This window comes from Arvicanthis niloticus, chromosome 23, assembly GCF_011762505.2.
Source record: "Arvicanthis niloticus isolate mArvNil1 chromosome 23, mArvNil1.pat.X, whole genome shotgun sequence".
NCBI lineage: Eukaryota > Metazoa > Chordata > Mammalia > Rodentia > Muridae > Arvicanthis > Arvicanthis niloticus.
In genome coordinates this window covers 43,319,094-43,345,237 of record NC_133430.1, presented here as the reverse complement: position 1 = coordinate 43,345,237, position 26,144 = coordinate 43,319,094, and the positions used below count along the sequence as shown (strand labels likewise).

Below are 26,144 nucleotides of genomic sequence, written 5' to 3'. Positions count from 1 at the left end.
TACAGGACAAGGTTTTCTTTATTATTCATTACATATTGAATAGAAAGTTGTATCAAAAATTAAACCCAAAAGTAGTCACCGGCCCGCCTTCTGTGTGCAAGTTTACTGTATGTATGCTGTTTACCATTCTCAACAAGTAGCTCAGACATCCCTGGTGGTTGTTTCAATCCTTCTTTGTCTTCCAGAACTTATAAGGCAAGTCTGGATCCTGTAAAAGAACAAGAGTAGCATGAACCAGAACCAGACCTTCCTCCTCTTGACCCATAGTTGACAACCACGTGTCTCCGTTTAATGACCTGTATCATCATTCACCCAATAGGGAGTTTTACAAGCCTCCAGCAAACACTTAATTGGGAGTAAAACATCACAAGCAATATCTACATGCACTAGCAAGTATTGTCCTTGAGCTTAGCATCTTTATTTTCTCCATGTGGCAAGAATGGCAACAATTCTTTTGTAGTCTTAAACAGTGAGGGTTCTTACTTCTCTGGATCCCACCCACTGATAACCTGATAGCCTACGACTACACAAAAGAGATCAGAGTATCTAGGATTTAAATATCTGACTGATTAGGATGGTGCATGCTGTTAATCCCAGCACTTGGGAGGCACAGGCAGAGGGAGCCCTGGAAGTCTGGGCCAGCTTGGTTTATGTATGGAGGTCAAGGGAATTCGGGAATATGAAGGAAGGAAGGAAGGAAGGAAGGAAGGAAGGAAGGAAGGAAGGAAGGAAGGAAGGAAGGAAGGAAGGCAGGCAAGCAGGGAAGGAAAGAGGGTGGGAGGAAGGAAGGGAAGAAGAGAAGAAAAAGGGAGGGAAGGAGGAAGGGAGGAAGAAGAAAAAAAATATTTGGATGTGACTCTAAAATTATTTATGGGTTTTTGATATACTGTTTGCAAGATTAAAACAAGGCAACTCATTAACTCCTAAATGTGGTTTATTGTTTGGGAAGGGTAAGCAATTGCTCATCCAAGAATTTACCCAAAGACAGACAAAAATAACTGTCTTTGGTGTTGGTGGGTTACTCAGGAGGATCCATAAAGGAATGAGAGGCACTTCAGGAAGAATTCAGGCTTCTTGGCAGCAGAGGGAGCAGCCTCCCTGGGACTGAACCAGATCACCTTGTTTTATTGCTACACAAAAGGCACCTTTATCAAGACAATCTCCACCTACCACAACTTCTAACCTGACTGCTGCGCTATCTTGAAAGACCCTTCAGTCACCTAAGCAATTCTCAGCCATGGGAGACTTCCTGGTTTGCCAGGCAGGTCTCCAGACTAAGATATGCAAACGCTCAAATCTTTGAAGGAATAGCCCATAAAATCTCAGAAAATCACTGACAAAAGGCTACTTCTAAGCTTAGATGCCATCACTCCAAGATTCCTGCCAGATATAAAAGTTCTGCTAAAATTCTGTAACAAATGATAATCCAAAAGGGAGCATAGCCACTGCCTCTGTGTGTGTGTGTGTGTGTGTGTGTGTGTGTGTGTGTGTGTGATCAGCCAGAAATCGCCAAGAAATAAGAGGTGCTCTGTTTATTTAGAAAAATAGCCCAAAAGCAAGTAAAATCACAAAGCAGACAGCGTGGGGTCTTTTTAAAACACTGATGAAAAAGAGACACTGACAACCTTTGTTTTGATTTTATCCTATACAAATTTAACTCTTCCAGATTAGAAGTCATGTAATAAACCATCAGACATGCTGTATGGGTACAGAATCTGTTCTACATTCTTTGGTATTTTATTCATGAGACTGGTGTGGAGTCAGAAAAACAACAACAACAAGAATCTTTTAAAAACTTTGAGAACTACCTTCCCCCAGGATCCATACAATCTTGTGAAGAAATAGGTAAATTTGCTCTTACCAAATTATTCTTAAAGTTTTGTATTCTTTTCTTCCCCAACTTGCAGTTTAGCCATAAGGCCCAGGTTGGCATGTACTGCCATATGTATGCCCCCAACAAGACAGGATGGTCAGAGATCCAAACTTCCCTCAGATCATTGGCCATGGAGATGAGCATCAGTCGCACACAGCGGCTCGTAGGCATCTTGTAACTCTGGTCTATATCGCTTCTCATGGGCTGAAAGTCAACAAGAAGTGACACTGAGGGTCCCGACAGTTTCATGCAAATATTATCTAGGAAGGACCCACAGGCCACCTGGCAGTGGGACTCTTTCAGAATGCGACCTGTCAACTCAGAGTCTTCATAGGTGCCACTGGAGGGTTCTAAATTACGATACTGCAAAGAGCCTAAAGTAGTCAGGCTCTTACCAGATAAGTGTGCACATGCCGAAGCTCTCCACTCTAAATCACAGTCGCTTCATGACAGGGTACAAATGCCTATTTTGTTATCACATCTTCAGAAATATCAAATTACCAAGATTTACAGTGGGGGCCAAGAATGTACAGTCCAGAAGTAATATGATGATCTAGAATGGATGAGGCCCCACACAACATAAAATATACCTTATGTTTAGCAAATGGAATCATGGGGAGGAAATGGAAAGAGATACAAGGACTTTCTTAGTAAGAGTGGTGCATCTACCCGGGAAGCAGCTCTGCACCCAATCTCACAGAACCCAGCGGAAGCGGGGCTCCCGGGAGCTCTAACCCGGGAAGTATCTTAGGTAAAAATCAATCACCTGTGGTGTTTGCTGTTGGAAGATCTAATCCTGATGCTGGCCTCCAGACTTACACTACTCAGACCTTCATTGGGCCATTGACAAGGACATCAAACAGCTAGAGACTGACATCACTAATCTGAAGAAATCCCTCATTTCGTTGTCTGAAGTGATCTCCAAAAATTGCAAAGGACTTTATTGGACTTAATTTACTCTTTTACAATAGAAAAGACTGTGTACAGCTCTAGACTGTGTACATCCCTTAAAGAAGAATGTTGCTTTTACATAGACAAGACAGGGATGGTTAAAGAGAGCATGAAAAAGGTCAGAGAAGGCCTTGGGAAAAGACAGAAAGAGAGAAAGATGAGAGCTGGAACAAGAATTGGTTTTCAACTCCTTCATGATTGTCAACCCTACTTCCTTCCATTTTGGGACCAATAATTGGGTTAGTTTTGCTTATTTCTTTTGGTCCCTGGGCCTTAAATAGGCTGCCTAACTTTGTGACACAGATAGATAATTTTGACAGCAAAACCTATTCAGATACATTATCATAAGTTAGCTATGGAAGACCATGAGACTCAAGACAAGGTTGTTACTCTAGCCAGGATGTTCCTGAAACCTATTTCTCCACCCAACCTAAAAAGGGGGACTTCTGCCCCTAGACCAAACAGAGAGGGCCCACCCAGAACCCCTTCTGACTGGCGATTTAAATTATTGTTTAGGCTGTGAGGCTAAGCATTGCAAGAGAATATGAATAAAAATTAAAAATATCCTTCTGGGTTCCCTGAGGGACAAGCCTGACTGCATAGGGGTTGATGTCAAAAGTATCCCCTATCCAGGAAAAAGACATCAGGATGGGTATGGCCCTTGTGCCTCACTGAACAACAACAGGAGGACCAGAGCCATTACAAGATCCCCTTTAATTACTGGAGGTCAGGCATCTATCCCTGCCTTTGCAAGATTGGAATCGCCATGGTCTTTCTATACTTGGAGAAGGGAGGAGATGTCAGGAGCAGCCTTGCTTATACACTGAAGGCCTAAAATGAGCCATAGGCCTAAGTCAGCCTGCTAACACAAAGCCTTGGTCTCTGTGGAAAAACACTGAAACAGATAGCTATAAGATATTGTAAACAGGCAGCTTTGGTGGAAATTTACCAGCCTGGATAAGAACTAATAGCCATAGACCTTGTGGATAGATAACCTTGGTGGATAGTAGCAGCTTAGATAAGAAACACGTGATTCATAGACAGAGTCATAGTGACATGTTCCCAATCGATACTCTGTTCTGGAAGATATCTGTACTCCCCCTGAACACCTATGCTCCCACATCATCCCCTTCCCCACATCCTGCCGTTTTGTGTTTATAACCCCTGTGTGAAAAACTAAAAATCACAGTTTGATTAAAAATAAATAAAAATTAATAATAATAATAATAATAACAATAATAATAATAATAAAAGAGTGGTGGATCCAGCCGGGCAGTGGTGTTGAACACCTTTAATCCCAGCACTTGGGAGGCAGAGGCAGGTGAATCTCTGTGTTTGAGGCCAGCCTGGTCTACAGAGTGAGTTCCAGGACAGCCTGAGATGCAGACATAGCCAGGAAAGAATGAGGATTTGTCTCTTCAATTTTGTTTACCTTAGTTATTTCTTCAGTTAGGGCGTTCTTCACAATATCAGACTGCACAGGCCCTGGGTAAACGTTGCAAAGTGTTATGCCTGGATATTTGAAAAGCTCACTGTCCAGGGCATTGAAAAAACCCTAAGGACCACAAAACAAGAACATAAGAAAAGAAGGAAAGGTTAAAGATAAAAGGGAAACAAGTTATCCAAACAGACACTCTAGTGCATTGATGTGCGTCTATCAGGCTCTATTGATTTATACAATCTGTTCTTGTTTTAAATCTTGCAGTATTAGTGATTGAACCTACAGCCTCGTACCCATTAGGCAAGGTCTCTAACACTTATATCTCTGGTGCTTTTTACAGTAGAGTAATTTATTTGTTTCTTCGGGGGTGGCATGCCAGAGCACAGTGTGGAGGGAAGAGCGTAAGTGCAGGCTCTCAAGCTTGAAGGCAGTCTTTCCCTACTAAGCCATCTTGCCAGCACCTTTTTTACAATTCATTTGGAGACAGTGGTCTAACTAAGTTTGCCAAACTAGCCTTGAACTTATTTGCAGTCTTAAATGTTCAAATCTCTTATCTCAGCCTCCCAAGTACCTAGGATTATCGGCCTATGCCACTAAGTGTGACTCTATTACGGTTATTTTTTTAAGATTTATTTTTGTTAATTTAAAGTGTGTGTGTGTGTGTGTGTGTGTGTGTGTGTGTGTGTGTGTGTGTATGCTTGTATCTGGCTGTATGTAGGGTAACCACTTCCAGATTTGAAAATTTACAAAAAACCCACCAACCCCTGAGCCTAAAAACCTACCAATCCCCAGGCATGACTTGAAATTCTACCAATTCCCTCTCTGGAAATTTTCACTCTGATGCCACCACCACCACCACCATCACCACACACATACACACATACACACATACACACATACACACATACACACATACACACACACACACACACACACACACACACCAAGACACCCTATATAAAGACTGTCTCCGGCCCTGTTCCCACTGGAGCAGAGGTAGCCACCTTCCTGGGGTATTTTCCTCCCAGGAAGTCTCTTCTGTGAGATTTGTTGTGTGATGTGATTTTGTGGTATTTCATGACTCCTAATTACCAAGATACCACTCAGGGCAGAGCTGTAACACCTCCATCTGGGAAGCCTCCTTGTCAGAGCTGCACCACTCCATTGGGGAAGCCTTCCCCCTCAGAGCTGCAACCGTTCCACTCATGTGGAATGAAGGTGCCTGCTTAGAATGGCTGATCCTCTGGAACTAGAGTTACAGGCAAATGTGAGGCCCTCAACTTGGGTGCTGGGAACCAACCTCAGGTCCTATACAGGAGTAGCACATGCCTTTAATGGCTGGGTCATTTCTCCAGCCCCATCCATTAGGCATTTTTAACTATAAGCCTAGAAATGATCTCCAGCAGACATCCCAGCTCCAGCAGGACTGTCTGGCAACTGTTTTCTGTTAGCAATGTAATTAGAGCAGGTAAGGAAGAAACCTACATACCTTCCCATCTCCCACTCCCATAAACAGTCCATTGCTCACCACAGAATCCCTGACGGGGCCTTCTTCTTCAAGCCCCAAAAAGACCAAATGTGCAGATGTTGGGCAAAGAAGGAGAAAAACAAGTAAGAAGCATAGAGAAATTCAGTTTCTCGGTTTACTTTACTCTTTTATCCAGTCTTTCTTAAGCCGATCACTAGTACAGGCCTAGTCACAAATACGATGTGACCACCCTACTGTAAGACCTTCCAAGGACCAAGCTAAATCTTCTGCACTCAAAAACAGACCATTCCCAACCAATAGAAACAAACAGAACTTGCTTCTCCACTTTTCTTTTCCTTAATTAGAAGAATGTGCCTGCATTATTTTAAAGACCGGATGTTGGGTGTGGTGGCTCACACTCGAAACCCCTCCATAGAAAGGAAGAAGCAGGAAGATTAGAGGTTCAAAGCCATCTTCAGAAAATAAGGAAGTTGGAGGCCAAGATGTGCTCTATGGGACTGTCAGGGAAAAACAAAACAAATCAACAAGCAGCACTGAGACTCTAAAAGGCAAGGTCGTGTGATTCATTTGTACATGATCTAACAACATTAAATAGCTGTCCGCTCTAAACCCCAACTCCTAACTAGTACAGAGGTGATGGGGGTTTCTTCTGTCAGACTGAATTTTGCATAGCAGTTTCCTTTGATATTAAAACCTTGGAGGGAAGCCCCTTCAGATGCAGGATGTTTGAAAGGATGTTAAAATAGAATGTTCAAAGGAAAAATGAAACATTCCACCATGCAGCAAAATTCCTTAAGTTCAGAAAGTAAACAACTCAAAATAACTTCAGGAAGTCCCTGAAATTGACCAGATTCACTAGGCCCCTCCCACCCCAAGCACATATATGCTGTCAGAACTGCATAGAGATGCTCTCAGACAAGCTGAGCTAGTTGTCAGAAACAGAGACAAGACAAACTGAGCTACTTGGAAAAAAACACTCTCCAGCTGCCTGCAGGCTGTGTAGTGTGCCCCAGGTTTCCCAGCTTTTGTGAGCTGTCACCCATGCTGGGGTGGGCTTTAGTGATGCAGCTGCCATTAGGTCATTTCTGTTCCTATAAGTAATCCTCACCCCAACGTCTGTAAGTAACCCCAATAAAATTCATTGGTTTGCTAAGTTGAACTTTGGTGGTAGCCATACTTTGGTCTTGTCATCTGCTCCTTATCTGGGATAAGCAGATGTTGTTCATGTATCCTCAGAAATAGTGTCATAAAAAGTCACACAATGACTACCTCAGAGATGCTCCAAAACAAAATGTTTGGGAAAAGAATGAAGAATTCCTACACTTTTAACCTTCTTGCCTCTGCAGCAAGCAAGACAGAGAGAATCAAGTGGCCAGCCCAGACACTGAGCCCTCTCCTGGCATATTGTGCGCACACTTCAGAGATTAAAAGTATACTGTTAGAGACAGGAAATAGCTTAGTAGTTTAAAGCATTTGTTGCTCTTTGTAGGTTTAGCTCCCAGAATCCACATGGCAGCTCATAGCCATCTGTAACTCCAGTTCCAGGGAATCCAGTGCCCTCTTCTGGTTTCCATGGGTACTGCATGCATTTGGTACACAGACATAAAATATAAAAATAAATACTTTTTTTAAAAGTTTACTGTAACTTCTAGAAATATGAAAAGCAAATGTGTTTTTTAAAAAGGCTCCCTGGGACGTGGTGGTGAGTGCCTGCCTGTGAGGCCAGCTCTTGGGAAATAAAGGCAAAAGGTTCCCTGGCACATGGTGGTGAGTGCCTGTGAGGCCAGCTCTTGAAAAATAAAGGCTTCAGAGCTCAAGATCAGCTTGTGCTAGAAAAGTCAGTCCCAGAACAACAGAAAAGCCTCTTGTCTACCCAAGTACTGCTATCACTGCTGCTATCACTGCCCACATTTTGCCAGAGGCTCCAACTCAATAATGAACAGAAAGGCTTGGAGGGCAGGCCAGACAGCCTAGCTGTGTTTTGTTAACAGCATCTCGAAGTCTTCTGAGACTACATGTCAACAGATGGGTGGAGTCTGTAGTCAACTGCATCTGCCTGTCTGAGATGGGACTGACTTTACCAGAGGTTGACTGACAGGCTCCTAACTAAATCTGAGGAGAGCATCCAAGCTGCAGTCCCTCATCCCTATGCACTGCTGGTCCTTCATGGCAGAGATGGGTCCTGCTGAACTACATCTTCAGTTTCTGTGAAAGCATGGTGACCTGTGCCACTGAGTCTCGCTATGCCCGTGGTGGAACATGCCATTAAAACTCTCCTTCCGCGACGTGTGTTTCCTTATTGTCGTATGGAATTTACTATTTCTTCACATTTACTCTCAAGCCAAAATGAAAAGCTCATTCCATTCTGCCATTTCAGTGTCACCATATATATAACATAAATCGAGCTTTTCTCTTAGTTATTGATTTAGTCAGCATGTCTTCTTCCAAAGAAACCGTAAGAATTAGAGTCACGTGTTCCCTAAGAGGGACTGGCCCAGGACTAACTAGTCTCTGATTTGCGAGCCCAATGAGATAAGAGAAAACAAAGAGCAAGGAAAGGGAAAGGAAGAAGTCAACAGACCTAGGACCACAAAACCTGCACATCCTGGCATGGTGGGGTGAAAGTAAGGTGAAAGGTGAAGTAGATCATCCTAAGGGAAGAATGCCTGTCTCATACTTACATCCCCAGGGTCTCATACAGCATATACTACAGCACAGGCGCTCAACGCCTGTATTGATGGGTTGATGAGTTCTACGCAGGTGTGCCTCAGACATTCTGTTTATTATTAAGGAGAGATGCCAGCTTCTCTTGCCTCGGTCTCATGCTTAAGGCCCAGTTCCAATCAGCACATCCACTCAAAGTCTTATGCCCCAAACACACACAGAGGTCAGTTTTCTCAGTTAGGTGTGAGCTACCTTACCCGAAGAGCGTGCTTGCTGGCACAGTAACCACTGGAGAGGGACGTTGATGCAATTCCTGCAATGCTGTTCACAGTAACAATCTTTCCTTGTTTCCTCTCTACCATGTGAGGCAGAACACACTTGGTCAAGGACACCGTCCCTATGTAGTTCGTATTTATCAGCTCCTTGAAGACATCCAAGTTGGTTTCTAGAACTAAGGAACGCTGGGATATTCCACCGTTGTTGACCAAAATGTCAATCTAAGAATCAGAAAACGGGTTCTTAAAGACAGCCTAAGAAAACAATTGCTTATATTATTAACCTGAAGAGTAAAATGGGACAGTGGTGGTTGTAGTAGCAGCTAAAAAATAAAATAAGGGAAAGTAGATGTTGCAGCCCACATCTTTAATTCCTACACTTGTGAGGCAGAGGCAGGCAGATCTCATGAGTTCAAGGCCAGCCTGGACTACAGAGTGAGTTCCAGAATGGCGTGTCACAAAGGAAGAAGAGGAGGAGGAGGAAGAAGAAGAAGAGGAAGAAGAGGAAAGAAAGAAGGAAGGAAGGAAGGGAGGGAGGAAAAATAAGCAGAATTCACCTGTGGGGTTTCCCTTTGAAGTAACCAGTATCAGGAAAAGAAAAGCATCAGTAGATGTTAACTTCGCTCATGCTTCGTGGGGAAGCTACTGCCTGGGAAGGGGTGAAAGCACTAAGCAGCTAGAGCCAGTTCACAGCCCCACCCTCTCTACTTGAAGGGGATCCACTTTGGAAATCTCTTTGGAGAGACAGATGAACAATGAGCAATACGGTCCATGCTTCGTGAACATAGAATGCAACTTACTCTACCAAACTCCTGCAGAACGGCTTTGGTCGCTGCCTCATGGGAACTTGTGTCGGTCAAGTTAAGGGGCAGAACCAGTATGTCTTTTTCTTTTAAATTGCCATTCTCTGAAAAAAAATGCATGAACAGTAAGCAAGGCACCCCACATCTTCACTGAACTCAGCATCCTTAAATTTAACCTCCATCCCACAACAAGGCAGCAGCAAACTAGGAGTCACTACCTAAGCATCTCTCACTGACTGGAAAGACAGGAGATGCTGTGCAAGGTCTCAGTGGTTAAGAGCGTGCACCACTTTTTCAGAGTACCTGAGTTTAATTCCTAGCAGCCATGTCACAACCACCTACAATTCCAGCTCCAGGGAGATCCAACATGGCCTCCAAGAGCACTTGCACTCACATGGACAGACTCACACATACACACACAACTAAAAATAAATCTTTTCATTTAAGTTTATAGCATATACCAGGTGGTGGTAGAGCATGCCTTTAATCCCAGCACTCAGGAAACAGAGGCAGGGCAGGTAGATTTCCAACATCAAAGCCAGTCTGGAGTCTGGTCTACAGAGTGAGTTCACAACAGCCAGGGCTACACAGAGAAACCCTATCTTGAAACACCAAAGGAGGGGGTCTATACTATAAATCAGTAAGAAGCTGAGAAGGCCAGTAGTGGATGGTACATAGAAGCGTCTTCCCCTAGACCAAGAACTCCAGAAGGTAAATAAAGAAAGACATGCAGTCCTTCAGACTGTGCCCTACCCCCAGCCTGCTACAGGAACTTAGAAGAACAGACTGCCCACTAAGCTGCCTTGAGACATCTCCGGTTGTGACAAAGGACGGGTTCCCCCACCCATCTCTGGCTGAAACAAGAAAGGGTTCCGTGGGGCTTTCCCTTTAAATTAGAAAAGCTGAATATTAAACTTCAAGCCTTGATCAGAAAACTGTCTTGGCTTCATGTTTCCCTTCCCCTTCTGTCCCTTTTTTCATTTCCAGCCCCCCTTTCAGGTGAACCCAGTTGTTCTGTGGCCACAGGTGGCTACATCAGACAATCCCTACCTTAAAACATATTGAGACATAATTGCTTCTCTCTATTTCTGATCACCAGAGGGACAACTGAACTGGATCACTCTGGACTTTTTAATATAAAATAAGAAATGTCAGAAAAACAAGCAAGTGCATAGAAAGTGAGAGGAGCATGTTCTTTGTCTCTGAGGGAAAAGACATGAAAGAACATGACTTAAAACTGTGAGAATAAATTGTAAAAATGAAATTTTAGGTCTCACTATGAAAGATTCTTAGGTTCAGAGTTTCAATTTACACTCAAGTGTTAGCTGCCCCAGGGGTGCATCCCGGGGAATGAACTAACATTTCAAAAGAACAAAGGACCCAAGATAGAGGCAATAAAATACCTGGGTAAACAGTCACTTAAAAGAATTCTCCCAGAGTGAGATACAGATGTAAATAGGGACAGAGACTGGGAAGGAAACCAAGCTTGAGAACGATGTTAAAATCAGCCTTTGTAGTTGTTGATTAAGAGGTAAAACTGCCTTTATGAGCCTGGTGAATATTGGTATATAAACAACCCCAACTCTGATTCAGGACTCTCTTTTGTCTTCATACAAGAGAGTCCTAGTCCTGGTGCACCAGTATTAATAAACCTCATGTTATTACAACGAGTCCTGCCTGTGGGTTCTCTGGAGGAGCGCATCCCTTGGTTTTGGATACTTAGAGTCCAACAAAACATGAAAAAGATTGTACCACACAGAGGAACGGAAGCCAGTGGTCCTCACAGCAGCTCAGCATTGCTGACATGTTTATCCTCTCTGCTAGAGCAGGTCGTACAAGTCCTGAGGAAGAGGACTAATGACCATTTAGGAAAAAAAATCATAGAACTAAAGTAAAAGCGATTTGCAGAAGCAATGTCATGAAGAGAGCCTTATAACTGTGCTGAGTTGGGGCAAAGACTCTTCTATCACTGGGTGGATGTAGTCAGCTAAGCAAAAGATAACGAAAGAATAACAGACAGAGATACCCCCAACACACACACACACCATCCATGATTTTAATATCTGACATAAGGCAAAATGAATAAGAATTATTCCTAACCACATTCCATTAGTTGTACTCATGAGCACCTGTTCTCCTGAAGCAAAGACATGAGTTATTTGATTATTAAAGTCCACCAGTGCTTGAGATCTGGGGCTTGCTTGCCCCTCAATATCAAAAGTTGGCATAAAAACAATAGAAGGGTGGCTAGAAAGAAGAAAAAGCCAAGCAAGTGCAGCTGCTTAAGAGGTAACAGAAGAAATGGTCTGGGCAGTACGCACATGCACATGCAAAGCTCTAGAGCCAGCGTGAACTGCGCAGGACAATCCCTCTGTCCCTCAATTCCAAAGCTGTGCTGAGTTTGGAGTCTCACTGCTAGGAAGCATGGCTGTTGTTGGGACTGACTCACCCAGGCATCTTTTCTTCACCCGCTCCAGCTCCTGCACCCTTCGGGCTGACAGCACCAGGGAGACCCCAAGTTTAGATAACTGAAAAGCCAGCTCCTCCCCAATGCCACCTGATGCTCCAGTAATCCACACCACCATGTCGGTCAGCTCCCATTCTGTTGAAGAAGGAAGAGGGTTACAGGGGAGATAGTATGCAATGGATGGCACCCATCTACCAAGGAGTAGTAAAACATGAGTGGAATTTAAAAAAAAAAAAAACATTTAAAAATACCACTAAATATGAACATGAAGATCTAATATTTGGAGCATAAAATTTCAAGTGTCCTGACAGGATGATCCACTCAAGCTGTGGGAATGCTTTCCTCACCTCTATAAATGGCATGGTGGTGCATGTCTGTAATCCCAGAAGTTGGAAGGATCAATAGGGTAAGGAGTTCAAAGCCATTCTTGGCTACATATTCAGCTGGAGGACTATGCCCTTCCCCTAGCCTTGAGCCGGCCTGAAAGACCTTGATTACCACAATAGACCAAATAATATGACCTAGGTGGAGTTACTCACCTTGGCTGTACAACAATAGATACCTAGGTGGAGTTACTCACTTTGGCTGCACATACAGCCTGCTACAGGAACTTAGAAGAATGACTGCTTGCTGAGCTTGCCTTGAGATATCAGTAACAAAGGATGGGTTCCCCCACCCATCTCCAGCAGTGACCAAGGATGGGTTCCCCCACCCATCTCCTCCTCCACCCATCTCCACCTGTGACCAAGGATGGGTTCCCCAACCCATCTCTGGCTGAAACAAGAAAGAGGGTTTTTGGGGCTTTCCCTTTAAATTGAGAGCTGAACAATAAACTTTGAGGCTTGATCAGAGAACTTTGTCTTGGCTTCATCTTTTCTCACCCTTTATCCCTTTCTTCATTTCCAGCCCCCCTTTCAGGTGAACCCAGTTGATCCATGGCCGCAGGTGGCTACAGGTGGTGCCCACAATGAGGGGCCTGAAAACGGGGGACCAGCTGAGAAATGCTGTCTTGGGTGGAGCTCCACAGAAAATGATTTTTTGGAGGTTGTATTTGTAGGAAGTGTGTTTAAGGGGATACGGTCTAGGTTGAATAGGTGTTGACCCAATGCTGACCTCACCTAGGAGGTGACAGCGATTATGGGACAGGAGAATTCTAAACAGGCATTTTCCTTCAGCCTGCAAGAGCTGCTCCAGGCGGGAGGAGCACAATTTTCAAATCATATGTTAGAAAAATTCTTGGCAGAAATAAATTCATGCTGCCTATGGTCCCCTCAAGAACGAACTTTGAATAAGAAAACCTGGGAAACAGTTGGAGAAGTTTTGAGAACCACCCAGGCAGATCCTAACACCCTCTGCCTCTGAGAGCTTATAAAAGATGCTATTGATAATAAAATAGATAAAGAGACCTTGCAGGTGTTAGCTGCTGCCCAGACACAGCTTAAAAAGTTCCAAGAACACCTATCAGAGAGTGCTTTTACAAAAAAAAAAAAAAAAAAAAAAAAAAAAAGGCCCTCTCAACTCTAAATCAGAGAATTATAAACCTAGTACACCTTTTACAGCTCAGATAAAAGAAATTGGAGATTCTGACAATGAATTAGACCCAGAGGGGGGAATTGATGTAAAAGAAAGGGCTGCTAAATATCACAATGAGGATTGGCCTCCCTATTCACCTTTCGCTCCACCTATAGTCTTTGATGCAGCAGATGCTGCCCAGATGGACATGAAGGTACATAAATTAGAGATGAAAATTAAGCTGCAGAAATTGACTAATGAGTTACAGGAGTTCAAGTGTCTATCAGGTGCAAAAAAGAGCAATGATTTCGAGATGCACCAATCGCCGTTAGAAAGAGCTGTGAATCAGGCTCATAGGGATGGGCAAGATACATCTGACATGTTAGCTTTTCCTGTAGTTGATGTAATTGACCAGTAGAACAGAAGAGTCAGACAATATTAGGCATTAGAGTTCAAAGTGATAAAAGAATTTAAAACAGATGTGGCACAGTATGGGCCTACTGCCCCCTTCACACAAGCTTTATTGTATACTGTAGTAGAAGCAAATTTAATGCCCCAAGATTGGGAAATTATATGTAAGGCTACTTTGTCGGGAGGAGATTACGTGCTTTGGAACTCAGAATGGCACAATACAAGTAAGAGAACTGCCATGATGAATACTCAGGCAGGCAATGCAGATTGGGACTTTCACATGCTTCTAAAAGAAGGTCAATATGAAGGTAATGCTAACCAGGTTGAGCTACCTAGAGGAGTGTGTGCACAGATTGCAATGGCTGCCCACCATGCTTGGACTCAATTACCTACTAAAGGGGATCTTAGTGGGAATTTATCTGGTATTAAACAAAGCCCTGATGAACTGGTTCAGGAATTTGTGGACAGGCTGCTGAAAGCAGCTGGTAGAATTTTTGGAGATCCTCAAGCAGGAGTTCCTTTTGTTATACAATTGGCTTATGAGAATGCTAATGCAGCCTGCCATGCAGCTATCAGACCATACAAAGCAAAGACAGACTTACATGGATACATTCATCTTTGCACTGAATTTGGGCCCTCATACAATCAGGGTCTGGCCACGGCTACTGCCTTACAAGGGACCACTGTATAAGTGATGCTTGTACAGAACCATAAAGATAAAAGATGTTTTAAATGTGGAGATTTAGGTCATTTTAAAAATGACTGTCCCAAGAACAAAGGCACGAGCAAACAATCAAGTCACATGCCAGAAATTTGTCCTTGGTGCAAGAGGGGTTATCATTGGGCCAAGGAATGTAAATCTAAAACAGATAATCAGGGTCATCCCTTACCGGGGAAACAAGTGGCAGGGCCAGCTCTAGGCCCCCAGGAATCCACAGCCAACTGCTTATGGGGCCATGAAGCTGTTGCCAAGCCAGGGAAATCCATTTCAGAACTTATTAGAGCAACCCCAGGAAGTGCAGGACTGGACCTCAGTTCCATTACCTATGCAGTACTGATGCCAGATGCTGCTTACAGGAGTTCTTGGGACCTTGCCTCCAGGGACATGGGGATTATTCTGGGCTCAAGCAGCAGTATTGTAAAAATTAATTTTGAGGAAAAAGTGTAAATTCTTTATAGGACACCTGAGAGCCCACACTGGGCTACCAGGTCCTCTCTCTGAAGGAAATACCAAGGCAGACCTAGCTACTCGTATAGCTGCAGTAACTTTATCAGATCAGCAATCTAGCTTGGATCAGGCCATAAAGGCTCATGAGTTACATCACCTTAATTCTAAAACTTTAAAAGTTATGTTTAAAATTACCAGAGAACAAGCTAGACAAATTGTCAAACAATGTCAATCATGTGTTAAACTTTTACCAGTTCCTCATTTGGGTGTAAATCCAAAGGGACTGATACCAAACAGTATCTGGCAAATGGATGTTACTCATTATAATGAATCTGGCAAACAAAAATATATACATGTATGTGTAGACACATACAGTGGTTTCATTTATGCAACATTACAAACTGGAGAAGCAAGCAAGCATGTGATCGCTCATATGCTTGCTACAGTCGCTGTATTGGGTGTGCCTAAACAGATAAAAACTGACAATGGCCCAGGTTATACAAGCTCCAGTTTCCACCAATTTTGTGAAAGATTGGGAATACTACATAAAACGGGTATTCCATATAATCCACAGGGCCAAGGTATGGTAGGCACACCAAACCATTAAATGTCAATTTGAAAAAATTAAAAAGGGGGAATGGTACCCTACCAAGGGATCCCCCAGAAATATCCTTCATCATGCACTCTTCATTTTAAATTTTTAAAATTTGGATTCTGAAGGAAAATCTGCTGCAGATAGATTCTGGCATCCTGATACCAAAAAGAATTTTGCAACAGTCCTCTGGAAAGACCCATTAACTGGAACCTGGAATGGGTCAGATCCAGTGCTTATCTGGGGAAGAGGTTCTGTTTGCATATATTCCCAAACTGCAGATGCTGCATATTGGCTGCCAGAGAGACTGATTAAACAAATAGACAACAATAACAAATCCAGGGAGGAGAAACCCTCTGAGAAGCATATTTTTTCTTCACAGGAAAAATGAAGATGCTTCACAATTGCCTTCAAACTGGAACAGATCAATGAGTAAACCTGACCTGAGAAGTTATCAGTGCTGAAGAAGACATCACCACCTGAATCTCCAGGGTGGCTCTATTGGACTCTTGATTCCCTGACTTATGATTTAGTGGGGAACTAGATTGTTTTAGATTTAGTGGGAATTTAGATTGTTTAGACCCAGGAGAAAACCCACTACCACAGTTACTATAGTTGTTTTTTGGGTTTGAGATTGACTAGAACAGGAACAGGGATTTCCTTACTTATTTTCTTTAGATCAAAGCTATGATCAGTTTTGTATTTCTATAGATTTGGATTCTGATATAAGACATTTATAAACAGAATAGAAGAAGCTTACACTTTTTACTCCTCTGATAGAGGGAGTTATGTGTTGCCCTTAAAAAGGGTGTTGCTGTCATACTGACTGTTCAGGCATTGTTAAGTCTCTTGTCTTTTGGGTCCATGCTGTTCAACAGCATGACTGATGTCTTTTGTATGACAACAGATATACGCTATTCAAATGAAACCCACACAGGTCCAGTATTACAGACTGGAAGTAGGGGACTGTAAAACCTCTGTCATCAAGACTAATGAGGTATATCCCCTAACTTACGCGCTAAGCCGGATAGTCAAAGATGGGTAAGAGAGCATACCGAGACCCTTGCCCCTAAAAGGGAGGCCTCACCGTCCTAAGACAGGAGCCCAACCAATGGCTGTTGAGTATTCAAGGACGGGAAAGGGAGGCTGGGGTCCTTTGTTCCAACCTAGGAAAGGCACGGTTTCCATAAGTTTTCCCAGCCTTCCCTTTTGAAAAAAATTTAAAAAGGGGGACCTGTTGGGGGCCGACTTTTAGCAGAAATCGGCTATCAGCTTTGCAGCCATCTTGAGCCATATACCCTGACATGAGACTTGGATTACAATAGCCTACAACAGCTGAGCACGCTCCGATAATCTTGGTTTAGATGCCTTGGGTGTGTGAGATTAAAGGTGTGTGAGATTAAAGGTGTGTAACTTAAGACCATGACTTAGAGGTGTAGAGATCAGATTTAGAGACAAGACCTAAGGGCATGATTAAAGGTGTGACCAAAAGGAATGGCTTAGAAGTGAGACATATAAAAGGCAGAGGCAGACAGAAGAGAGAACAGATTACTTGACATTAGGTAGTGACACTTTTAGGAGACACTTAGAGGAAGAGAAACTGAAGAATAAACGGGATTGAAACACACTCTGTCTGGTCTCCATTCCTCGAGACCGCCCTCACTCTCTCTCTTGCTGAACCCCGACCGGCGGACCGAAGCGGCAGCTTGGACCGAGATACAGTGGCCGCCAAACGTGGGGCAGCCCGGGCCTCAACATTTTGCTCAGGCCATGACATTTTTTGGCCACCCGAATGTGGGGTTAGTGCGGTTCGCAACAGGAATACAAATTTATCCAGGTGTTATAGATAATGATTATGAGGGAGAAATTAAATTTATGGCTGCTTCCTCCCATGTCATTATAACTGTACCTGCTGGCAAAAGAATTGCTCAACTTGTTTTAGTTCCTTTGCATCTGCTTCCTTCCAAATTTGTTAAGAATCAGAGAGGACAAGATGGCTTTGGTTCCTCTGATGTGTATTGGGTTCAATCTATTACTAGCAAAAGGCCTAATCTTAAACTAATAATTAAAGGAAAAAGTTTTGAAGGATTAATAGATACTGGGGATGATATAACAATTATTAGAGCACAAGATTGGCCTTCAGCCTGGCCTTTATCTGATACTCTCACTTACCTTCAGGGGATTGGTTATGCCAATAACCTGAAACAGAGTTCTATACTTCTAACTTGGAGAGATGAAGAGGGCAATCCAGGACAAATTGAACCCTATGTCATGCCACATTTGCCTATAACCCTCTGGGGAAGAGATCTCTTGTCACAAATGGGTCTTATGATGTACAGCCCTAATGAAGTAGTGACTAAACAAACGCTAGGACAAGGATTTTTGCCTGGCCAAGGACTAGGAAAAGAAGGACAAGGTATTAAAACTTTTGAAGTGCCTAAGCCTCATTCTAGCACTAGAGGTTTGGGGTATTTCCATAATGGCCACTTTCTTGCCTGAATCCCATGCTGATAAAATTCAATGGCTTAATAATGTCCCAGTGTGGGTTGATCAGTGGTCTTTGTCTAAAAAAAAAAAAAAAAAAAACAGAAGCTTCCTCATCACTTGTGCAGGGGCAATTAGAGGCAGGGCACATAGTAGAATCTCAGTCACCTTGGAACACCCCAATATTTGTTATCAAGAAAAAATCTGGAAAATGATGATTGTTACAAGATCTAAGAAAGGTTAATGAAACCATGGTACCTATGGGAGCCTTACAATCTGGGCTTCCATCTCCAGTAGCCATTCCTAAAGGATATTATAAAATAATAGTAGATTTGAAAGATTGTTTCTTTGCCATTCCTTTGCATCCTCGGGATTGTAAAAGATTTGCTATCAGTGTTCCTTCTATTAATTTTAGAGAGCAAATGAAAAGGTATCAATGGGTAGTTCTTCCTCAGGGCATGGCCAATAGTCCTACAATATGTCAAAAATTTGTGGCACAAGCCATTGATCCTATTAAGACAGCAATGGACAATGATGTGCATCATACATTACACAGATGATATTCTTCTAGGAGGAAAAGATCCTCAGGACTTGCTTTTATGTTATAGAGATTTACAGCCGGCATCAGCTGATAAAGGACTACAAATAGCTCCTAAAAAGGTACAAACTCAGGATCCTTATAATTATTTAGGCTTTAGGCTTACAGATCAAGCTGTTTGTCCCCAGAAGATAATCATCCATAGGGACAGTTTAAAAACTTTAAATGATTTTCAAAAGCTGTTAGATGATATCAATTGGCTTTGTCCCAATTTAAAGCTTACGACAGGGGAATTGAAACCTCTATTTGATATTCTCAAAGGGAATGCTGATCCTGCCTCCCCCCCCCCCCCCCGATCTTTAAACCTAGAAGGATTGTTGGCCTTACAACAAGTAGAAAGAGCTATTGAGAAACAATGTGTTACTTATATAGATTATTCCTTGCCTCTACATTTGTTGATTTTTAATACAACTCATACACCTAAAGGAGTGTGGTGGCAAAAGGCTCCCCTCATGTGGATACATTCAAAGATATCCCCTAAACGTAATATCCTACCATATTATGAGGTGGTAGCCCATATGATTATACTTAGAAAAAAACAGACATTGATTTATTTTGGCAAAGAGCCAGGTGTCATTATTCAGCCTTTTAATACAGATCAAAATACTTGGTTAAAGCAACATAATACATATTGGTTGCTTGCTCAAATAAGATTTATGACATTATAGATTGATAGAGTTTTTAAATGTACACGAGGTGATATTTCCTAACATGACTTCTTTGCAGCCTCTACATGATGCTCTTTTAATCTTTACTGATGGGTCCTCTAAAGGACGAGCAGGGTATCTCATAAATAATCAACAGGTAGTCATAGAGACACCTGGACTCTCTGCTCAGCTAGCAGAACTTACAGCAGTTCTAAATATTTTTCAGTCTATAAAGGATGCTTTTAATCTTTTTACTGATAGGCTATATGTGGCTCAGTCTGTCTCCTTGTTAGAAACTTGTGGTGTATTTCAGTTCAATACACCAGCCAGATCTCTGTTTTCACAACTGCAAAACCTCATTCTTACCAGAAAAAAATCCCTTTTATATTGGCCATATAAGAGCTCATTCTGGTCTTCCTGGACCTTTAGTTGCAGGCAATGATCGTATTGACAGAACTTTAATAGGAGAAGCCTTAATTTTGGATCCTGTTGCATTGGCTAGGTAAGATCATAATAAATTTCATCTCTCTAGTCACACCTTAAGACTCTGACATAAGATCACTAAGGAGCAGGATAGAATGATTGTAAAGCAATGCCCTAACTATCTTGCTTAATCTCCAGTTCCCCATTTAGGCATTAATCCAAGAGGCCTTATGCCCAATCATATTTGGCAAGTGGATATAACCCATTATGCAGAATTTGGAAAATTGAAATATATACATGTCTGTTGACACTTGCTCAGGATTCCTTTTTGCTTCTCTACATATGGGAGAAACCTCTAGAAATGTAATTGATCATTGCTTACAAGCCTTTAATGCTATGGGATTACCTAAAGTTATCAAGACAGACAATGGGCCAGCCTATACTGGAAACAACTTTACATCATTTTGTAAGGAATTTGGTATTGAACATAAAACTGGAATTCCTTATAACCCAATGGGACAAGGAAGTGTTGAACGTGCACACTGCACTCTGAAAATTTGGCTTGTAAAAACTAAAAAGGGGGAATTATACTCCCCCAAGGTCACCAAAAGCACACCTTGCTTTTGTCTTATTTGTTTTAAATTTTTTTGCAAACTGATGCTAAATGTCAGTCTGCAGCAGATTGCCACTGGTATTCAGTCACTTCCAGCTTATTTGCCAGGGTCAAATGGAGAGACCCCCTAACTAATACAGGGAATGGTCCCGACCCTGTTTTAATTTGGAGTTGTGGCTCATTCTGTATTTTTTCAGAAAAAGAAAATGGAGCCCGATGGCTGCCTGAAAGATTTGTCTGTCAAGTGGACACAGATCTTGAGCCTAATAATTATGATTCTAATGATGAAGATGGCTCAAATTCCCTATGAGCCAGCTGATTTGACATGACATATAGTCTCCACCCTTACTGGAGAGTAAGTGTTTTTTATCATTACTTAAAGCCACCCACTATAATACCTGGTGGCCAGACTTTGTGTCTGATCCCTGTCAATCAGCAGTTGGATTAGATACTGGAACATTCCCACTTACAACTTTATTTCTACATTGCTTGGATAATACTGTTGCTTTTAACCTTTGAACCTTATATCTCAAACAGATTGGTTGCCTTCACACAAGATCCCTCTCAGCAAGCTCAGCCATTCATCATGGCAGTTATCCATCACTATGAAGAATTGCACTGAGTGCATGCTCACAGGTCCTTTGGTCTGAATATGGCTTTGGTCTGTGTGGGAAAGTGTGTGCCAAAGATGGCGGGTTAGTCAAAGTCAGGTAAGAGTGTTCTTGAGCTCCTATAGACCTAAGACAGAGGCATAAATCAATATGCTGTGTATGTTTTACTTAATGACAGGTAATAACGAGCAATATAGATGCCAACCTAAGACAGGCACAATCACCTGGCCACTCTTTACTCTAAACAGGATGAAATCTTGTGCCCTGTCCAGCTGCTGGCACTGCTAATCTTTAAAAAACTAAAAAGAGGGAATTGTGCCTTCCCCCAGCCTTGAGCAGGCCTGAAAGACCTTGTTTACCACAATAGAACGAATAATATGATCTAGGTGGAGTTACCCACCTTGGCTGCATGTGCAGCCTGCTACAGGAACTTAGAAGAATAACTGCCTGCTGAGCTTGCCTTGAGACATCTCTGCCTGTGACAAAGGATGGGTTCCCCCATCCATCTTGTTGAAACAAGAAAGGGGTTTGGTGGGGCTTTCCCTTTAAATTGAGAGCTGAACATTAAACTTCAAGCCTTGATCAGAGAACTTTGTCTTGGGTTCATCTTTTCTCGACCTCTGTTCCTTTCTTTATTTCCAGCCCCCCTTTCAGGTAAACCCAGTTGATCTGTGGCCGCAGGTGGCTACAGAGGACAGTTTGATATGCAAAGACCCTGTCTCAAAATAAATGAATAGGTATATCTATTAGATAGATAGATGATAGATAGATAGATAGATAGATAGATAGATAGATAGATAGATAGATAGTTGGGTGGATGGATGGATAGACAGACAGACAGATTTCAAGTATTCTAAGAAAGCATCTTTTACCAGAGTTTTCTTAGAAAGCATGACACCAGACAATGATGGTGCACACCTTTAATCCCAGCACTCAGAAGGCAGAGGCAGCCAAATCTTTGTGAGTTGTAGACCAACCTGGTCTACAGAGTGAGTTCCGGGACAGTCGGGGCTACACAGAGGAAACCTGTCTCAAAAAAACAAAACAAAACTCCAGAAAAGCATGAAACAAACCACATTGATAATAAGCAGCCCACACCATATGTTGTATATTTTGGGATCTTGGTAAATCCACTAGAATCTATTTGTAGCTAAGCCTCATTACTATATCGTTTCACTCAATTTATCTGCTTATTTAACAAATTAAAGCTAGTGACTAAAAACTCATTACCTTCTCTATTAAATGAGAAGGCAATAAATTCTCATTTCTGAAGTGAAACCACAGATGTCTTTGAAGATACCATATGTTGCTCAATAGTCTGATATAAACATGTTTCGGGCTTGCTGTGGTTGCTGCTGCTGTTGTTTAGACAGTGTCTTGCTGTTTGCCTCCATACTGTAAGTGCCACCCTCCAAGCAGTGTGATCCCCTGTCCCAATCCTCTTCCTAAATTTAATTTTTTTAAATTTCATTATTATAATGACACATTATAATTACTGTGTGTGCATGTGCACAGCAGGAAGTGTGTGCATGTGCCTTGGTGCATGCTGGCAGTCAGGGGGACAATCTGAGAAGCCAGTTCTTTTCTTCCTTTTTGTGGTGTGTAGGATGGCACTCAGGTCATCAAGCTCATGCAGCAAGCAGCTTTGACTGCTGGTCTCACAGTTGTGGGGTACTCACCAGAGAAGACTAATCGAACACGGGTTAAAGCTAATAGAAAGTCTTTATTAGCCTTCTGGCAACTATACTGGGTGTTTGGGATCCCAGCATAGCCCCAGGCCTTTCTTGGGATGAGCTTTTAAGCTTAAAAATTATATTCTGGGTGGCATATTACAGAAGCAGAACTACAGAAGCTAAAAAGCAAGGTTAGTACATTTAGAGATCCCAAAACTACAGACTTTGATGGATTAGGTCTTTGTTTTGTTTTGGCAGGTGGTGCTGTTTTATGTTCTGAATGGAATTTATGGCATCAGTTGTGCTAAGATCTGGAGGCCTACTAACTTCTGTGACTCTGTTACACACACCGGACCTCAAGTGTGGTCTCTTGTGGGCTCCAATTTGTTTCATGACAGGGGGCAATAAGACTCTCTAGGCTAGCCTTACTTCATTCTTGTCTATGAGCTCAACACAATTCCATATTAAAAACCGTCAGAAGAATGTCATGGAGTCTGAGTTCCTCAGAAATCTGAGGTCGTCAGTAGTACGTTATCCACACTAGTCTATTAAGTTCTCCAAGGCAACAACTCTGTCCTCCTCCATCTCAGCAGTGGCCTAACACCTTGCAGAGACTAGAATATCAAAGGACCCCATAAGTAAGTGTCTACTGACTGAATAAACACCAGGAACCCTGGCTGAAACAAAACATACACTGTCTGCGGTGCTATGGTGCACACATTCAGATATGGTCGTAAGGTCCCCAGTGCTGTGGACTGAGCCCATGCTGCAAGCATAACAGACACAGGAACTATCATCAAACTGCAGTCAAAGCCCTAAACAGAGTATTTTAAAACTCAACTGTTTCTTAGACATCTGAGCACATATAACTTGTCCTAATAATAATCAAACTATGTAAACAAAGCTTTCCTTTCAGGTAAGATGCTTTTGGGGGTAAAGTACAATTGACCAAAGACTTTGCATGAATAAGAGATGTGTACTCAGCCATTCACAACGGATCACTAAAAGCTTGTTTATACATTACCCTAACTACCATTTATTAGTAACTGTTACTAATCAGCTAAATTAACAGAGTCCAACTTTTTTTTACACCAGTAAACACCTATTATGTAAAGCCAGAGTGAAAATGTTCTCAGGCTCAAGTTTATGCCCAGGTGATCACAGATCTGACACCCATCTTCCCCTCCCCCCCCCAGCAGGAAACAATTTAATTTAGCATCTATTTTTGTTTACTAAGTGTTTCCATAGAATCTGGCAATCATTTAAAAAAAAAAATCAGATGCCGGGCAGTTTTTTGCATTTGGCCGACGGTGGTGGCACATGTCTTTAATCCCAGCACTTGGGAGGCAGAGGCAGGCAGATTTCTGAGTTCAAGGCCAGCCTGATCTACAGAGTGAGTTCCAGGACAGCCAAGGCTATACAGAGAAACCCTGTCTCGAAAAAAAAAAAAATCAGATTCTGAGAGTTGACAAGAAACCTAGAGTTTAATGACCAACCCAGCTTGATAATCTCTTCCAAGGCCCCTAAGCCACTCTACCTCATCCCTCACAAGATGTGGAAGCTGTTTCCCTCCAACTTGAGACAGCTGCCATACCCTCCCTAAGGCCTGGCTTCTCTGGCTTCTGTAAGACTAAACACACCTACATTTCAGTCATAATTAATGTGTTAGCAATTTTATACAATCATATAATTTATAAACTGATTTTAGTCCAATCTCCCATTTAAATGAACGAGGTCAAACACAAACAACACCCACAGGCAGCTGATGGCAGTGAGCTGACACGTATACCCTTGTGTCTAAACAATGCTCAGTGAAGAGTTACAGTTAATAGATGTGTAGGGTAGTTAGGATTCTTGCCCTCAACAATGAGAGACAATCTCCAGGTCACAGCCATGCATTTCCAGTTTTGCAGCACTGAATTCACAAGCACATTGTGCAATTGCATTTGTCAGTACTGCAGCAGTTACAGCCAAGGAAATGCAGCTTCAGAAATAAGGCAGCAAGGATGCCTGCCAGAGTTTGAGAGGGACATAAAATACTATCTTCTATTTTTTCAGTCTCCAAGACCCAGGTGTCACCTTGTCCTGACTTTGAATGCAGTACCTTCTGAGTCACCAGCTGCTACAAAGCACATTTTCTCAGGTGCTTTGTGTGTTTTTCTGCTCTGTGTACTTTTCACCATAAATAGTGGGATTCCACTTTAAAAGCCTACCTAGGGCAGGCTTTTCGTTTCTCTGTCAATGTCTTTAACTGAAAGACAATACGAATAATGCCCATGTTATAAGAGTTGTTCACTCCAAAGGTCAGAGGCTGATTACGACGCACTGAGCACACTGCCCGAATGGCATGACACACAGCAGCATCTGTGAACTGATATATCAAAGCATGTCAGTCATGTATTGAGTGAACATCAAACACCAAGCAAGCCGTAGACCAAAGTGGAGCAGGCGAAACGTGCCTTAATGTACCCAAAAGGATCTCCCTCCTGGTACTGCATTCTAGCTCAGCGCTTTCTTTTGTGAATTTTTTAACCTAGTGAGTAAATTCCTAGGGAGAGTAAAAAGCGCAGGATTAAAGAACGTTCGGGATGGCCGGGCAGTGGTGGCACACGCCTTTAATCCCAGCACTTGGGAGGCAGAGGCAGGCGGATTTCTGAGTTCGAGGCCAGCCTGGTCTACAGAGTGAGTTCCAGGACAGCCAAGGCTATACAGAGAAACCCTGTCTCAAAAAACCAAAAAAGAAAAAAAAAGAATGTTGGGGATGAACAATGAACAGGCCTCTTACAAAGCAAGGGACACACTGCTCTCCATGGTGTCCTCCCTGAGAGTGTCCCGGGATCTCTGGAGTTCTACTAAAGAAGTCCTGCTGGCATCAGAGGATTGCAGAGCTCTCTTGGAGTTTGACGTTTTCTATCCTAGTCTGGGTGACAAATCAGTGGCACTTTCTAATTAAGACAAGCGACAGAGTTGAGTACTGCCTGTTTAGCCCCTGACTCTCAAGGCTCGGCTTGGCAACAGAGGCTCCATCCAACTCGGAGGGACCTCTGTCCTGCTCACTACCAGCGGAGATCAGGACGCTCCTCTGCCACTCGCAGCAAGGGCTCTCCCTTAGAGTCCAGGCAGTTGTGGGTGCTCACCTGGGCGTCGCCCTTGCCACTCCGCCCACAACAAGGTCAGGTCCGCATCCGCCCGCAGGAAGCGCAGGAGCTGCACCAGGGGCAGGATCAGCACGCATAGCGCCAGCAGCCACAACAGCAGCTCCCAGCTCATCGCTATCCCTTGCTTGCCCGACTCTGCTGTGAGCGGAAGACAATCGACGCCCGCCCTAGACCCGACAGGTCACAACCCCGGGGCTCCGCCCAGAGAGTCCTCGAAGGCGGGGCTCCACCTGTATCCCGGGCTGCACCGCGGCATCGGGGGAAACAAGGCTGCTTTCCGGTACTGGGATT

At 42.9% G+C, this 26,144-nt stretch overlaps 1 protein-coding gene across 1 annotated transcript; it reads right to left on the bottom strand.

The window, feature by feature from the left end:
* On the bottom strand, positions 1-26,056 carry Dhrs7 (dehydrogenase/reductase 7). Its single transcript, XM_076922025.1, has 7 exons — positions 25,833-26,056; positions 11,946-12,098; positions 9,494-9,600; positions 8,676-8,915; positions 4,257-4,379; positions 1,862-2,077; positions 1-208 (listed from the first exon to the last, which is right to left on the bottom strand). Exons 1-7 carry the CDS (start codon positions 25,963-25,965, stop codon positions 164-166), a joined length of 1,017 nt encoding a protein of 338 aa, XP_076778140.1. The 5' UTR covers positions 25,966-26,056; the 3' UTR covers positions 1-163.
* Positions 26,057-26,144: the final 88 nt, after the last annotated feature.